This window comes from Hippocampus guttulatus, chromosome 10, assembly GCF_054856545.1.
Source record: "Hippocampus guttulatus isolate MCC_2025c chromosome 10, RoL_Hgut_1.0, whole genome shotgun sequence".
NCBI classification, from domain to species: domain Eukaryota; kingdom Metazoa; phylum Chordata; class Actinopteri; order Syngnathiformes; family Syngnathidae; genus Hippocampus; species Hippocampus guttulatus.
The window spans coordinates 5,971,368-5,989,401 of record NC_141270.1 but is presented as its reverse complement, the minus strand read 5'-3'; the positions used below and the strand labels follow the sequence as shown (position 1 = coordinate 5,989,401).

At 41.7% G+C, this 18,034-nt stretch overlaps 1 protein-coding gene across 2 annotated transcripts in view; it reads left to right on the top strand.

Moving 5' to 3' along the window:
* Positions 1-1,174: 1,174 nt before the first annotated feature.
* kcnq5a (potassium voltage-gated channel, KQT-like subfamily, member 5a) overlaps positions 1,175-18,034 on the top strand; it is a 52,482-nt gene continuing 35,622 nt past the window's right edge. Inside the window, exon 1 of one of the 2 annotated variants that reach the window (XM_086122443.1) lies at positions 1,175-1,762. In XM_086122443.1, the coding sequence (XP_085978569.1) occupies positions 1,404-1,762 (359 nt within the window). In that variant the 5' untranslated portion in view covers positions 1,175-1,403. The remainder of the gene's footprint in view (positions 1,763-18,034) is intronic. The other variant, XM_086122444.1, reaches the window with a different exon arrangement.

Genomic DNA, 18,034 nt, shown 5'->3' with positions numbered 1-18,034 from the left:
CCATCTATCCATCTATCTATCTAGCTCACCGAAACCAAGGGTTTACCCATGTAATATCACTATTAAGACACAAGATGTCAGTGTTGGATCATAAACAGTTGACGTAACTTTATCGTTTCAAAGTACAGTAATAAACTGCCTTTTGCTCTCTAGATAAGGTAAAGATAAGGTAAAAGAAAAAACGAATCTTTAGGTCAACAACCACAACTATTCACTCTACGTAATAATGAATCATTATTCTAACATTAATCAAATATTTGGGGTGGGGGTCAACAGGGTAGATAACTCTATGACGTCAGCACATGGTGGCCAGCCAACCCGGAAGTAGGTGAGATGGGATTGAAACAGATTTAGAAAAAGAACACAAAGTCGTTTTTATAGCCTAGAAATAAAAAATAAATCGTTTTCAGACCAACTTTCACTTTCACGAAGCCAGGGAGAGTCTGTAAATTGGTGCATGATGTTTTATAAACGACTCCGTAGTGTACGACGAACAGTTTAATTAATTTAGTGTAATCCCCGCCAACATGAACAAGTGTAATATACAGTATTAGCATTTGTTGATACGTTTCACATTCTAAAATGTTAACATGATATAATGTGACCATTGTAGTATTCTGTCAAATGTCAGTTTTGGTGGAATATGATAGAATATTCTCACTTTATTTTATTATTTGTTATTTCAACTTTTCATCACATTTCGGTTGTGGTGAAAGTAGAGATGAGACAGGTCGTCAGTGGTGGGAATTAACGAAATACAAGTACTCCGTTATCGTACTTAAGAGTTTTCAGGTATCAGTACTTTATTTGAATAGTTTGTTTATGATGATGAGTTACTTTTACTTCCGATATCTCAAAACATACAGTGTCTATACTTTGCGTTGTTAGTTTTTCAACTTCCACAGAGGACTGCAATTATTTTTTACCCACTGGGCTAAATTATCTAAATGGATATTGTATCACTTACATTAAAAATATTGTTTATTTATACACCGAAGTACAATTTCTTTTTATAGAGGTAAATTAGTTGGATCACTACTTTATATATTTTTTAAGAATCTGGACTTCTAGCTAAAATGAGTACTTTTGCCACTTTGGGGGGGGGGGGGGGCTGGTGAGAAAGAAGGCGAGTGGGAGGGAGAGAGCCCCTCAATCGACCCACCCTCCACCCCTTCCCCACAAATGTCTCCATGGATCCACTTCTTCACAACCCCACTCTTCCACCGTCTTGCACACAAGTGTTTGGACCGGACAGCCTCGGTACCATAAAAAAATGACGAGTGTACATTAGTCCATTTGAAAATAGTCTCCAAAACCCGGCCACCCCCAAGCAGAGGAGCCACCGTCCGCCTGTGAATGTCCACCGGTCTCCCACCACCCTCCACGCCCGCGCCGGTGATGCCATGCCGCAGGGTCACGGCGGCGACGAGAGCGGCGGTGGTTGTGGTGCCGGTGTTGTTGGTTCCGGAATCTGGCTCAAGACTTCCCCAGGGCGCCTGGCACGGGATCTCCCCCCGAGGGATGTGGAGTTCGGCCACAGGACGATGAACCACGCGGTTCGGACCGGAGCCGTGGACGGGCTGGGGCCGCCCGGAGCCGCCGACCGAAGGAAGCAGGGCGCCCGGCTCAGCCTGCTGGGCAAGCCGCTGGCGTACAGCGCGCAGGGCGGCAGGAGGAACGCGCGCTATCGCTGGCTCCAGAACTACCTGTACAACGTCTTAGAGAGACCCCGGGAGTGGGCGTTCGTCTACCACGCTTTTGTGTGAGTACATTTTTATTAATCAGAACAACAATGCACTGATTTGCTGATCACTGTTAACTTTAAGCATTGCTCAGCCTCCCAAGTTCAATCTAATTGCCTATTCATGAATAGATTTAACGCCCCCCACCCCAAAAAAATCTTCCCAAAATAACTTGTAATGACCATTTCAAAAATATTTAGAATTTTTGGGACACATTTATTAAAAATAAAAATGATAAGTATTAACTCCCTTTATGGTGTTGAAAAGTTAAAAAAATCCTATAACCTTTGACAGTTTTAACCCAAAATAGATTAAATTAATTTCCCTCCTGGAAATTATAAGAAAAATACCCAATAATCTCCAAGTGAATTGGTTTATTTAGAAATGTTGGATAATGTATTAAAAATAAAAACACAGAGTATTATACCCTTTGCTGTGTCACCGAGAGGACAGTCGCATAGTTGAGATGCTTCCTCAGTTTGATTAAAGCCTTATGACAAAATCAATTAAATTAATTTCCGCCCCACAAAATTCTTCACACAATGCCCTCTAACAGCAAGTGAAAAGGCCTATTTTAAAAAACCTGCATACTCAATTAAAAAATAAAAACACAAAGTATTAATTTTCGGGAATCACAGTCAAAAGGAAGCATGGCCGTATCAATTTTTTCCCCAGATTACATCAAAAAATGATCATGGATTCTGAATTCTACGTTTCTAGCGCTGTCTTCACACTTTGTAAGTGATGAAGTGACAATCGTCAATCAAGTGTTAACAGGTCACCCGACCACCTGTTTGTTACCCCCTCCTTGGTTTAACCGTTCATTTGTCAGCTGCACTACTGCCTCTTAAATGAATGAAGCACTGGGACTACTGGATAACCATGCAGTTATGTCTTCAAGTGGAGCATGAGTAGTACAGGGATTTACAGTCAGAGCAAACTTATGATCTTCCAGCTGTGCCATGATGTAATTTATTTGCCTTTCACACAGAACCTAGCAAAGACAGGACATTGCCGTGACCGTTTGCGTTTTCATTCAGAAACACAGCATTTTGCCATCAGTTAACATTTCTAGAGAACATACAGTCAAGTTAAGCAGTACAGTAAGAAGTAAGTTTGTCTTTTTTCTTCGTAATAAATTGTCAATGTATCTGATCCGAGGTATTGGTTTCAAGACTCGGAATTGGCACTGACAGATGACTCAGAAAGATTTGTGGATGCAAAAAAAAAAAAATGTTTTTATCAGGACATCCCTAATATCCTCAAATAGTGGCCACCACTCTTGTCCCCACCATGTCCAACTGGATGCATCACGTATCAAAATAAACAAACACCTCATCCCTCTGGAAAAACAACCATGTTTTCATTGGATGCATGTTGAATGCACTGAGTTTCCGCTGCTCTTCCAGACTCTGTGCACTAAGTTATCACCGGTTGCAATTGTCTATTTGAACAAATACACAATTCATTCTTGAGGATAACATGTTTTATTACACCTCATGTACAGGACATTTGATGTAACATACAGTATATCCTCAAATAGTGGTATCGACTCTTGTAGAGACCGTTTCCCTAATTATTACTGGATCCTTCGAATGTGCATTACCGGAACTGTATTTACATCAAATAGAGGCCTGTGTTCTTGCCTCAACGAATCGCTGCATGCATTGTCCATTTGGGAAAAAGAATTACCCCTCTTCCCTCAGGAAATGATATGTTGTATCCATATCATTTGATATTCTATCCTCAAACTGTGGCCTCTGCTCCCGTAGACACCATCCCTCAGATTATTGCTGAATGTGTCATGCATTTACAGAAATAAATGCCTCATCACCTCGGAAAAACACATGCTTCTCCCATCAACTGAACAATAGTGACCTCCGCTCGAGTAGATGCCATTCCCCAATTAATCAATGGATTCATCATCACTTTAGACAAAATAAACGGCTCAGCCGTGAGGAAAAAAAAATGCAACAGAAGAGCAGTAATAGTAAAGCGACTCTATTTGAGGAAATGCGGTAATTAGACACAGATAACCTTTGCTTATGACAACTGGGATTGTCATCTGGCAGCATTTCACACAGTTTCCCCCAATGAAGTTGCACTTCCACAAACGAACAGCGCGCCAATTGGACCCCATCGCCGCCTCGGTTCACTTATGTAAGACTGGAAGCTCGCAGCACATGTGGAGGGGCTCTTAGAGAAGGTCAACAAGCTGTCAGCTGTGCAGGCTGAATGAAACATTTGCTCGGGCCTTCTCGCGTGACCATCCCGATGAGCTAGAGAGACAGAGAGAGAGTCGCTGTGTGGGAAAAGAGAAGTTCCGCCTCCGCTTTGGTGTGAAAGTGGCTGATTTTCATTGTCTGCCTGTCTGGAAAAACAACATGCACTTTCTATTAAGCGATTAGTCAAGTCACGGCTGAGGAAGTTGTGTCTTTCTGCTTGTAAACATGTCACACACTATTAGCCGATCGCAGCAGTGTAACAGCCTTCAAAATGGATGAAATTCCGTTTTTGCCAAAGAATTTTATACAGGACACGCCCAAAGAATAAAGTAAAAATATCAATTAAGTGAGTTTTGCTAATTTATCAAAAATAAAACAAGATTTATTGCCACCACATGCACATTATTTACAGTTGTTCCTCAAAAGTGGGCTTAGTCTTCCTTGACCACGTTTATATTCGGGTTATAAAAATAAATAAATAATTACAATTTTTGCAAAATAACCTGTGATGGCCATTATGGAGAAACATTTGAATATTAAAAAACAAAAACATTAACTCCACTTGCTGCTCTATATGTCATGCAAAAGCAAGCTCTGTCACACCCTTGGGTGGACTTTTAAAACAAAATAGGCTTCATTATTTTTTTTTCCTTAATTCCACACAAACTACAGTGACCTGACAAAGCGAAAATCCTTCTCACGGCATTTTGGCGAATTTATTGAAAATGAAAACAATGACGTATTAACTCTCTTTACTGTGGCTGCCGTGTCGACTGGATGTAATGTGTCCACATGAATACAAGTGACTGTATGGACTGTATGTGCGGGCAGCAGGATGTGGACATATTTATTTGCTCAGGCGGGACAGCTGAGGTCGATGGGTTAAGTCGTTACATCTGCTCAGCGCCTCCTCCCCCCTTCCCGTCCTGCTCCTCTTTACTCCACATGTTGTGTGCATCAGCTGGATGTTGGCTATCATCATTCCTCTCACTGATATTTGAATGCAAAAGGGAGCCAACATATGTTGACAACATGCATTACATTACGGGCGCTACCAGCACAATCTTAATGACATCAGAATCATTTGATTTATTGTCGGCAGAAATATGATGTCGTGCCTCGTGTGTCTGAGGTTGAGATGCGGCAAATGATTTATTCACATATTTATATGAATGCGAATCATCATTCCTTGCCAGTCACATAATTGTTTTTAAGTTATTTGATATTTATTGGATGTGGATACAAGAACGGTGGCGCGGTAGTTGACTGGTTAGCATGCCCGCCTCCAAGTGCAGAGGTCAAGAGTTCGATTCCAGTGCCGCCCTTCGTGTGTGGAGTTTGCATGTTCTCCCCGTACTGGGTTTTCTTCGGGTACTCCGGTTTTCAACCACATTCCAAAAACATGCGTGGCAGGCTGATTGAACACTCTAAATCACAGGTGTCAAACTCAAGGCCCGGGGGCCAGATCCAGCCCACCTCATCATTTTATGTGGCCTGCGAAAACAAATCACGTGTGTCAACTTCCATGATCCTTGCTCAAATCTGGACCGAACTTGTGCGCAGCATGTGTATACAGTATCATTTTCATTGTATTTATTTCAAAACTAAAAATATTTATAATAAGTCAAGTATATGTACAAATGTGAAAAATAGAATTCAGTTTATTACAGTTTATCATCTAAATTAAAATCAAAATATCAACTAAAAACACACATCGCAATGTATAGAAAATAAATGCATTCTCAATCTATCCATTTATATTGAAATATATTTTATAGCTGAATATTTAGGGCATTTTAAATTATATTATTCAAGTAAACATTATTTTTTAAGAGTATTTTGATTTAAAAAATAAAATTAATTAATTAATCAACGACTGTATATAAACAAACATACAATATAATTCAGTTTTAAACTGTCTAAAAAAATGAGATGATAAGAATTAAAATGGAATGAAACTGAAAAAAATTCACATGTAGTAATTTTTTTTAAATTTTTTTATGTAGCTGTTAATTTTAATTTTACATTCAATTGCACTAACTTTGATATTAGCAGTTGGGGTACACCCTGAACTGGTTGCCAGCCAATCACGGGACACACATATAGACAAACAACTATTTGCGCTCACAATCACACCTAGGGACAATTTACAGTGTTCCATGAACCTACCATACATGTTTTTGGTTCACTATCTAGATTGCGCCGATCAGCTGAATCACTGTTACATGGTTGGAAAGTATCTGCAGGTGTGTGCCGGTTTGCTGGGATCTTTCAGCTGTTCGTGGAAAAAAACATTTCCAGTAACAAGCAAAACTTTCTTTTCCTTTTGTGTCTTTAAAAAAAATAAATAAAAAACTCAAAACGGCCCAGAGTCAGATGCTACACACATGTGTCACCCTCTCACGGAGACGCACACAAACACAAGAAAGTATGTGATTTATGAAAGAAATATTCACTTTGATCGTTCCGCTGTGTTGAAACAGATGCGGCTGTCTGTGTGTGTGGCTTATGTATCTGCGTGGAAGTGTGCGTGTGTGTTCTTAATCCATGTAAACACGCGGAGTCTTCATTGCATAGCTGCATAGATGGACTACTCACTACGATGTGAATATAAACATGAGCGATAAGGCCGGCTTTTTTTCTCTTTCTTTGCCAAATAGTGCTCCCATTGGGGAAACAGGCAGCATGAACATCCGGCCGCTGAATGGGTTGGCGTGAAAAAAAAAAAAAGTGTGTGTGGGACAAACCATGCATGCAGAAATGACTTTCAGCCACAGTCACACGCTGTAAATGACACACAGTTTCCGGGCGATATACTTTTTCAATTTGTATTATATATGATGAATCAATTTAGTTGATTTATGAATACAGTGGAAGTTGTACTATACTATGTACAGGAAGTGTGGAAGGTGCAGGGAATAATGCCAGAGATGTCTTAATTGGGCAGCTGTGGCTCAGTTGGTAGAGCGGGTCGTCCAGTGACCACATGTTTGCTGGTTTGAAACCTGGTTCTGACTGACCGCTCTCGAAGCATCCTTGGGCAATATAGTGGTACCTCTACTTACGAAATTAATTGGTTCTGGAAGAAATTTCCTAACTAGAAAATGTTGTAAGTAGAGACGCGTTTTCCATGTAAATGTCCCAATCCGTTCCAAGCCCCCCCCCCCCCACCCCAAATTCAGACAGAAATGTTTTCTAAAGCATAAAAGTGCATCAAAATATGTAACAAATACATGTTACAATTAGATTATTGCACAATAAATGAAAGTTGTGCATAATGTAAAACACAAAGAATAAAGAATAAAAATGATTTCATCATTTAACTTTTACCTGCGTCCTCATCGGTGTTTTTTGCCCTCTTTAGTTCATGTTCTCTCGCAGAAGGTTTTTTTTTCCTGGTGTTTTGTAAAGAACTGATCCAAGGACGTTTGCTTTTGTGGGCTTTTAACAATCCTTCGAAAATGTCCAAGGCAAACATCAGCATAGTGAGCGATCACCTGACTGGTGAACACTTTTTCTGGGTGATACACATTTGCGTAAAACTATCAGAATGCCTCATGGCCCGAGGGGCGAATGACGAGGACTCCGCGTAGACACATCCCGATCGATATACACACAAGACTCGTACGGTCGAGGTCCCTCTTAGCCAATGGGATGCCAGGAAGATGCTTGGAAATAGCCAATGGCAGAGCAGCTATGAGCTATGTTGCCTTCAGGAAGCTCGGAGCTGCATACTGTATTTTTGATTTTTCGTGTCTTGAAATTTATTTCGTAACAAGAGGCAATATTTTCCATGTTAAGGCGTTTCGTAACTAGAAAGTTTCGTATGAAGAGTAAGTAGACTTACCCCTGTACCCGAATTTGCTCTCAGTCGGGCTTGGTGACGCCTGCCGTGTTAGCAGCTGCTCATTGGTGTATGGATGCCGTCTTCGCATTTGGGGAATGTCCTGAATGAGTTCAGTCCTGGGAGTTTGAAGTCTGAAAATGTTTGAGTCTTGTCAAAAATTGTATTAGGAGGATGGAATCATGTAGAATTCTCTTAATTGGGAATTTTAGTTTGAAAAATTTGAGAATGGGAATAATGACTGAGGTGTTATCGTTTGAATCGGTCACGAAAGTTTGCCACCGCCCCTTTTTTTCCATTTTCCTTTTTCTTCTTTATTTTGTCTTTTCTTTTTTCCCCCCTTTTCCTTTTTCTTTTTCCATGTTTAGTCTTAATCAGAAGTGTCTCACTTCCCACCCTGCGCATATGCTATGCATCACCAAAGACACAATAGTTTGCTTTCATGTCTTTTTTGTTGTTGTTTTCGTTCCTTTTTTTTAATGGGACGGGGGTAACACTCTTCTGACACAAATTTGCCAAGAATGTTAAAATTCCCTTTCAAACATTGCCTGTACAGTTCCGTGACCATCATCCTAAGAGGTTGGACTGTATTTGTCGTTTCCTTGTTTTCTTTATGCTCACTGTTTGGCCTTGGATCACTCAAGTGTATCGACAGAATCATACCTCCTGGAGTTCTGCCCCAAGGCATGAAAATTCAAACAACCTCAATGTTGTCAATGGCCTTGCACCGCGTTTGACGGTCGATGTAAAGAGAATGACATTTCAGACAGCGTGCTTCAATCCCGTGCACAACAAAACCACCCATCTTCTTTTCACAGCCGCTCAGATTGGTGTGAATGGAAACGGCTCTTCCTCCCAATGTCTGTCATATGATCGGTAATCAGCTCCACTGGGTAGAAATCATGTTTGTCACGCAGGCTTTTATTTGGAAAGTTCCACAGATGTTTGAAAGACATGCGATAAAAAGAAATAACTTTGTCTTTGCTTATTCGATGTATGATTTTAAGAGTTTTCCATCCTTTTGTCATGACCCTAAACTTTTTCACTTTTATGCTATCCTTTACATTACACTTTAATCATCACATTAAAAAACAAAAGTAACGGATATGTTACTATTCGATGCTACCCGTTTTCGGTTCTATAGTCAGCACCATAATTGGCTTACAGGAAACCCCAAAGGTCTTCAGAGACACTTTATATCACTATGCTACACTACACTGTTCTATGCTAGGTTCCATTTACAATTCTGTAGTCATCGTCAGTCCAGTGGTTAGCGTGTCGATCTCACAGTGCAGAGGTCGTGGGTTCAATCCCGGTTCCGGCCTTCCTGTGTGGAGTTTGCATGTTCTCCTCGTGCCTGCGTGGGTTTTCTCTGTGTTCACCAGTCTTTCCTCCCACATTCCCAAAACACGCATGTCAACTTGACATCACATCCTTTCCCAACTTGGCACTACAACACAAAAATGGATAGTTTTTGGTTCTGAAATGGATTTAATTAATCTGCAAGGCGTTATAAAAATAAACTTCATTCATGTTTTTGTTGTAAATTGTTGTTTTGCATATCAAGCAATTGGCAGGTGTTTCAGAGATGCAGGAGAGAAAATGAACGTCCCCGGGCTGCACCTTGGACACAGCAAGTGAATTGTCTTCATGAAATGCACGAATAGCACATTACAGCTACCAGACCCATTGCGGTTTCATGCAACACTTCTTTTTAAAGTGGCGCTAAACCTTGTTGCAAACCACAGATTCTTCCCATGGCTACTTTTTGCATGCGTTCTTGAGGAAGGTGCAGCTCCTCCGTGGTCTTGCAGTGTTTTTTTAGTCCCCCGAGGAGCCTTTTTCATCCATCTCCCAAGTATCAGCCTTGCTTCGAGGCGGACGTTGAACACGACACCCTATATCTTATTCAGGGGAGGAATGGCTTTGCAATGCATGATTTCACAAACTATACTGAGCCGAGGCGCATATTTTACATTCCAAAAATCTTACATCATCCTATGGCTGGGCGATCAGGTCTAAAATTCATATTATTGTATCATTGAAAAGAAAAAAAAAGCATGCGTGCAAAAATAGGAATAATTTAAAAAACAGACATTATCATATACAGTAATAATAATAATAATAATAATATATATAATTTGAATATTCTCGATAGGTCCCTAGCTAAACTAATTTATAAATATAAATAAATAACAGGAGGCAAAGATTTGTAAGGAATGGCTCCACACTGTGGAGGGACAAATGCAATGCTGCTGTAAGCCACAACTCACACCTACATGGTCACCTTCAGAGAAAATAAACCAGCCAACCTGACTCCAGCTCTTGAACACGCGTCAAGTAGGACACACCTCTAAAAGGCACACATCTGAAAATTTAGTCAAACCTACTGGTTCAACTCCTACCACTGTTCACCGTGAGATGTCGCCAACCTGGTTGAAAAAGAAGCATAGTTCATAGTTTTATTCAATCTCCAGCGTTCCGTCGCAGTGATCCGCGTGAGCTTCAGATCGCTGCTGGTTTGCGTGTCGTCCGTCCATTAAACGTGTTGCCATAAGGTGTCAAAGAGGCAGGCGGCGGCGACATCAGTCACGAGTTGTGGTGAGAATTTGCGACAGGATGAGGATGATGATGATGACGGATGTGCTGTGACATGCGAGCAGGTCACGTAATAAGTCTGCACCCAGTGTGTGTCTGAGGAGGCAGTTAACAAACTTCAAACAACTTTTTGACATATTTCCATTGCGTCACTTTTTGAGTTTTTTTTTTTTTTAACTTTTGCTTTTGGTCCTAATAGTTACATCTGTCTGTCTGTCGAACCTATCTACAACAGGATGGGCAACTCCAGTCCACACACACACACACACACACACACACACACACACACACACACATACACACAGAAACACACACACACGCACACAAAGTCAAGATTCAAGTCAATATAATTTGCCGAAATAAAGGGTCCAAAAATCAAATTTGTGACTTGCTTCAAGTCACATAGATGCTTGGGTCATTGATGGACTGCATGCTGTATTTGACCTGGCCAACTACTGACTTGTTTTGTTCCCCTGAAAACGATTTTCAGCAAATCCATCCATCCATCCATCTGTTTTCCGATCCGCTTTATCCTCAAAAGGGCAGTGGAAGGTGCTGGAGCCTATCCCAGCTTTCGGGCAGTAGGCGAGGGACAGCCAATCACAGGGCACACAGAGATGAACAACCATCCGCGCTCACATTCACACCGAGGAACAATTTTGAGTGTTCAATCAGCCTGCCATGCATGTTTTTGGAATGTGGGAGGAAACCGGAGTACCCGGAGAAAACCCACGCAGGAGAACATGCAAACTCCACACAGGAAAGCCGGAGCCGGGATCGAACCCACGACCTCTGCACTGTGAGGTCAACGTGCTAACCACTCGTCCACCAGGCCGCCGATTTTAGGAAAATGACTTTCCAAAACTCAGTTGGACAGTTTGCCATTTTATTCAACTACCTTTCTTTTCAGATTGCATCAGGCAGCTTAGTCTGACCGTATACTTCTACGTTGAGCTGATATCGCAGAAACCCGTAACCCTTCGGGAATTGAGCAATTGAATATTTTAGTAGGTTATCCGTGTGCGCATGGATGTGTGTGTACACACACTGAAGCAAAAACATACAAGCCGGCCCTACCTAACACATTGTGAATTATTGATCACTGCTATTTGTCTCAGGTGGCGTTCTACCACCGATTCCAAGACGTGATACCGTTTGAACTGCTGCTTGTTTTGTTTGTTTGTTTTTTTTCCATGTGATTCATGACCCCGCTTTCATGATGGGATGTAACCAAGTTCAGCAAGAGGAAATGAGGAGGGAGGCGAAATACAGATCCTTCCTCTTGTGACGTTGGTTTATTTTTTTGGGGCGGGGGGACCTGCATTGCTTAACGTCATTGACGTTGTCATTATACTAATAGTTCAAACTGTAACTATATGACACTGAGCGTTATATCACTTCTGAGCCTGACATCACTCACTTGGCCACGCGCCCTAAAGCTACACACCCAACACTAATACTACAGCAAGTTTTAAGCCAGTATTTTTTTGGGTGAATTTTTCACCATGGTTCGTTCAAGGTCATTAACAGTCGTGTAGACATGTTCAAAATTAAGTTATGAAAACTAGACATTCAGCTCCAGTGGCTATTTGGCTAATATGAAATATCACTATTGCCGAGCACTTTTTTCCAACTTCATAGTGTCATGCTTAACCGTTGTTGACATTCAAACCTGTTATTTTGAACTTCAATTTATTTTGAACAAAGACGAAAACTCGGGGAGGTGACATTTTTATTTTGCAGTTTCAGCCCCCCCCCCCAAAACCTTTATAAAGAAATCCTAAATTTGGAGTTTGTGTTTTCATTTGAAATTTACTATTTTGCAGAGTGACTATTCTGCCTTTTGTCAGAAATAAACGAAAGGTCTTTCTTGAAATGATCTGTCATTGGTTTAATAGATAATTTATGAAACACACTCATGGTATCAGTTACTTGGTATTGATGAGTCGTCAAGAGTGGAGTACTCGTACTGGTATCAGTCTGGAAAAAAAGTGGAGGTGAATTTCCCTCATTTTAATGGGTAAAATTGATTTGACATACAGGCAGATTAGGCTACAAGCTTGGTCAAGGTACCACTGATATCACCTTAAATCGAACCAAATTAATAATATTTGCCAGTGTTGCCACTAGCAACCAGAGTTTTGACAGTAATTGGCCTTTCATGTTTGACACTGGAAGCCTGGCGTTTTTGCATGCGCGTGTGTGTACGTGTGAGTGTGTGTGTTGCATCTGTGTGTGTGTGTGTGTGTGTGTGTGTGTGTGTGCGCGCGCGCGCGGATGCATGCGTCTCGGCATCCAAGGGTGATGGCGAACAAGCCACAAGGAGAGAGAATGTCCCTGTGAATGAAAGTGTGGGAGACACTTTCTCTGGCTCCATGTGCACGTTGTGTCCGTGCATATGCGTGCGTATGTGTGTGTTTGTAGGCGTTGGGCCCCGTCCATTGACGGGAGTCGGTTCTAATGTGGAGTGAGGCTCTATTTTGTCAAAGTAAGCCTTCTCCCAGGCCTGCAGCCAACAGAGCGAGCGGCCTGACACAACAGGACAGCTGGCTGTTTGGATAGTATCGCACCTCCCTACTCTGTGTGTGTGTGTGTGTGTGTGTGTGTGTGTGTGTGTGTGTGTGTGTGTGTGTGTGTGTGTGTGTGTGTGTGTGTGTGTGTGTGTGTGTGTGTGTGTGTGTGTGTGTGTGTGTGTGTGTGTGTGTGTGTGTGTGTGTGTGGTGAACCATGTAAACTCTGATTCAACCAAAATAGAAGCAGGTCACCATTGAGGGGTTTAGAAGTATATGTATTAGGATTAGGATTTTTCAGTACAGTAACCACATGGAACATATTAGGTAAGGGTCATGTCCACTTTGTAAACACCGAGCGGCTCACTTCAAATGTTGTTTGTATTCTCATAGTTTAATAAGTCACCCTGTCCTAACTGTTACACTTATCCGCCTGGTTCCTTTCCCCCCCACCCCGTGTTGCGCCTCTCGCCAGCACGATGAATACGTGTTTACATCAATTGCATCATGTGATGCAAAGCCCGAAGGTAACTAATCACTGCGCTGCCTAAAACGTCATAAGGAGTGTTTTGTAATTAAGCTCATCGTGAGGATTGTTGGCATATTTATCCAGCATTGCACCGCACGATGTTTGGCATACTGGCGCAAGCTTCGTCACCATTATAATTTTAGTCCGCATCCTGACATAAAATGGACAGTCATCAGTGCACACGTCCTGTTCGAGGAGCTCGCGTTGCACACTTCCTTAGCGTCCCCTCCCTTCGTCATATGGTGCGATGCTGTGCTGTGCACTTCCCGCTCCAATTGCTCCTAATATCTTTTTTTTTTTTTTCATCTTTCCTCTTCCCCGGCATGTTTGCCGAGAATGCAAGCAGCTGCGCAAGGAGATGACCACCTCAGGACTGGAAGCCCACATTAAAAATACATTAGCTTTGCGTGCTGCTTATCTTCAGCTGCGTCTGAGTCAGCATCAAATAAATTCTGATCCCACTTTGATTTGTTGGGTAAAATTTCCCATTCAGATCAATTATACAGTACGTTGGAATTATTGTTTCCAAAGTCCAAACCGTCAACATGTTTTGTGTCTGTGGCGTGCTTTGGTGAAAATTCCCCAAAGATAAAGAAAGACTGTTTCCCCCAGCCCCCAAGATTGAGTACCACCTGACACTGCACTCACCTTTTCTGTCCACCGCATCCTAAATGCATCTCATTCCGCGTTGCAGTTTCAACTGAGGTGTTTCGCAACGATCATGATGTCGCCTCAACTCCTTACCGGTTTTTCACAAACGTCACAATCTTTTGTGGCTTGCTGTTTTATTGTTATTTTATGTTAAATGTTCTGTAAAGCGCCTTGTTACGACTTCAGCTGTTGAGAAAGCGCTATACAAATAAAGATATATGTAGGTATGTATGTATGATCGAGTATCGGACGCAATACATTTTTCATTGTTTGTCCCCTTCAAGTGTCATTAATTGTCTTGCCGTAAAAACTTGCGGCTCTCATTTGACCAAACCCCGACCGGTACCGGTCCGTGGGTCATTTGGTACCGGGCCGCACAGAAAGAATAAAGAACTTAACATTACTTCCGTTGTACTTATTTCTGAATCCGAAATATGTTTTATTTTGAAAAATTACCGGATTCTCTGTTTCATCCGTCTACTGTATGTCTCTCTTGATGCAGGTCAAGGAGCGCTTCTCTGTCACGTGATAGGTTACCGCTAAAATGAAACCCAGGAGCGAGCAAAATGAGTAAAAAACAAACATCTTTGGAAAGTTTCTTTGGGACGAGGAAAAGGCCCAGCCAGGAGACAGAAGAGCCCACGACTTTCAAAAAAAAGAAGGCTGCACTTAAACGGCAGTATCAGGAGTCCTACTTAAAATACGGATTTATCTCAATGAGAGATTCCCACGCACCAAGCCCACTCTGCATAATATGCGGCAATGGTGAATCGTATTTTTCATGCACTTTGTATTTACAGTGTATCTTATTTTGAAGGCACGTTTAAACGTTACCATAGTGACTAGAGAGTGTTGCGGACACATAGGATGTTCCTCGTGTCATGCTTTGTGTTTTTTATTTATTTCTTATTATTATATTTCGAAAATACCAGTTTTCATGCAGGTCATATTGTATTATTTTGTTGTATTTATCCGCTCCACCTTAAAGGCCGGTCCCTGAAAATATTGTCTGACATTAAGCCGATCCGTGGGTCAAAAAGCCTTGGGGACCGGTGAGCTAAAAGGAAGCTAATTTAACAATCCACCTCTTTACCTCATGCTCCTTTTTGTCGCCACTGGGTGCGTTGAGAAATGTCCTAATGAATTTCAAATCCAAGTACTTTTGTTCCCAAATGTATGCTGTAGCGTGAATAACACAAAGTAGTAAAAACGGTGATCTATCATCATCTATCGTGACTCTTTTTGCACTGGTAAATCTTCTTTTTCTCTCATCACCATCGTCCTGTCCTCTCTAAATGAACTGTCACAAGAAAAAAAAAAAGGCCAAAGTAAAAAAGCTCCAAACACTGAGGTACTTTAAATGGTTGATGCTTAGGGGGACTACAAGGAACACTTAACTACCCTGATAGTTCCCTTGACATCCATTGTTCAGTGATATAAGATCGGTCTGCAGCAGACTCATATACTGCAATCATTTATTATTCATTTCTTTTTCGACCCAGCTCTGCTTTTAAGGACGACTTTAATACTGTGGCTGGCACTATACTGATTTCATATAACAGGTTTCATTCTTCAGTGTTGCCTAATGCAATCCAGCGTAGCCAAGTAGGGGCAATATAATGCGCACGCGAGAATAGCAACCTTAGATGGGTACACGGCTTTTTTAACTTTCCATGGAAAGTTGAACTAGTGATGTAAATTTTCCGTTGGAATGAAAGGGACTGGATAGGAAGCAAAAAATAAAAATAAAAAAAACCTGAGGGGTCATTTGTACAAACATTCCTTACTAATAAATGTCTGTAATGAAACACCAAAAAACATTAAAGATATTTGACTACGTTCCCCTTCACAAAATGTCCTACCCCTATTTGACACCCTGTTTATTCCGATGGAAAATGTTCATTTGGTTCCGTTTTTCCTCTTGAGGTGACTGTTTGTTATCCTTCCAACATCTGAATCACCTTTTGGAGGCCTCAAAATGCCGGAAAACTCAGCAAATTTGACAAGCACTTGTATCGAGGTGAATATGTATTTATTTGAAGCATAGGTGTCAAACTCAGGTCCTGGAGGGCCGCTGTCCTGCACGTTTTCCAAGTCTCCCTGTTGCAACACACCTGATTCAAATGAACAGGTTCAATGTCAGGCTTCCGCAGAGCTTGCTGATGATCTGATCATTTGAATCAGGTGTGTTGCAACAGGGAGACTTGGAAAACATGCAGGACAGCGGCCCTCCAGGACCTGAGTTTGGCACCCCTGATTTGAAGGGTCGCCAACACGACCCCCCAAAATCCACTCAGTGGCTCCCCCCTTGAAAACTTGGGAAAAAAAGTCCAGGTATGACACCCGTTTCACCGAATGACCCAAAATCGGATGGTTGTATATCATAACAGCATGAAAAAAAAGGCTCAACTCTTAAGTACCCATGTCCAGAATTTTGAAACTGTCCATTTTGGTTTGAAGCCATTATTTTGGGTACATTCTAGAGCTTGTACTTTGATAAACTCCTGCTTAAGAAATTGCTCAATCCGAAGCAGCTATCATAGGTCGATGGACGTTGCTAAACTGTCAACATTTTTTGCTCACGTTATTGGTCACGTTATTTTGGAGAAAAAAAAACATCATTCCAAATCGGCAGCCAGCAGAAACGTGACAGAGTCAAAAATAAGCCGAAGTTCATTGATTTTCCATGATCACACACAACGCAGATAGGCGAGCAGCGACAGCACTTGACAAATGTCTCCCCCCCAGCCTCCCATCGCCTGACCTTGTTAAGTAAAGCCAGGAGGAGGCGACGTTCCCTGGGTGAATTACGGCCACGTTGCCGATGCGTTCAGCCTGACTACATTAAAAAAGGAACACGAGACCTGGTCCTCCAGAATTGTCTTCCGCCCAGATTGGATGGACAGTAATGGATGGATCGTTTTTATGGCCGTACAGTGGTGCCGTGCGATACTGCATATCGATATCGAGTCAAGAGTGGGCCAGTTTTGCCATTACCGATAACGAAACAGATACTTTTGTATATTTTGAGCTTGTACTCATAAACTGTAAGATAAAAAAATTCTTCCAACATAGTACTTTTTCGCGATTATTTTTCAAAATAAAATATAAATCGGCAGATTAAATAACTTAGTTTTTTTGGGGGGGGGGGGGGTTGGCAATCTAAAGCACAGGTGTCAAACTCAAGCCCGATCTGGCCCGCCACATCATTTTATGTGGCCTGCAAAAGCAAATCATGTGTGTCAACTTCCATGATCCTTGCTAAAATCTGTAACGAAATGTCAAATTGTCACATGTAATAAATAACATTGAGATTTTGCAATCATTTTGTTACCTTGGTAACACTCACTCAAACAATAATTGAAAAACTATTATCATTGATTTGTCTGATTTCAAAACTGGCAATCCATCAATTTCTTGTGTACAAGTAAGAATATATAAACATTTATTTAGTTTCACTGTCGTAATGGCCCTCCGAGGGAAGACGTAACCTCAAAGTGGCCCGCGACAAAAATGAGTTTGGCACCTCTGATCCAAGGTGAGGATAGTCAAGTCCCTTTGACTAATCATTATTGCAAGTTGTTCACTTGTCAACTCGCTATCCGCACAACTGTTTGCTTCAGGCTCACTTCCCCCACCATAGACAATCGAAATTGTCAAAGTCTAACTTATTACGCCTACTCGCGGACCACTTTGCTGCTACCTCCTGGCTGACGTCGCGCGCATAAAGTTGCTGCTAAACGATTGCTCCTGCTAAATGGATTTGAGGCCCAACACCTTAAGGGCCATCAAGCCTCCCCCCCCCCCCATGCCCTTTACGTTAGCATGCATTATTGATCGGAATGATGGCAAAAGGACGCACGCCTCCTTCCTGGTGATTAGGGCCGGCGCTAATTGTTGGGCTCACGCACACACACGCACACACAATCGCTTCT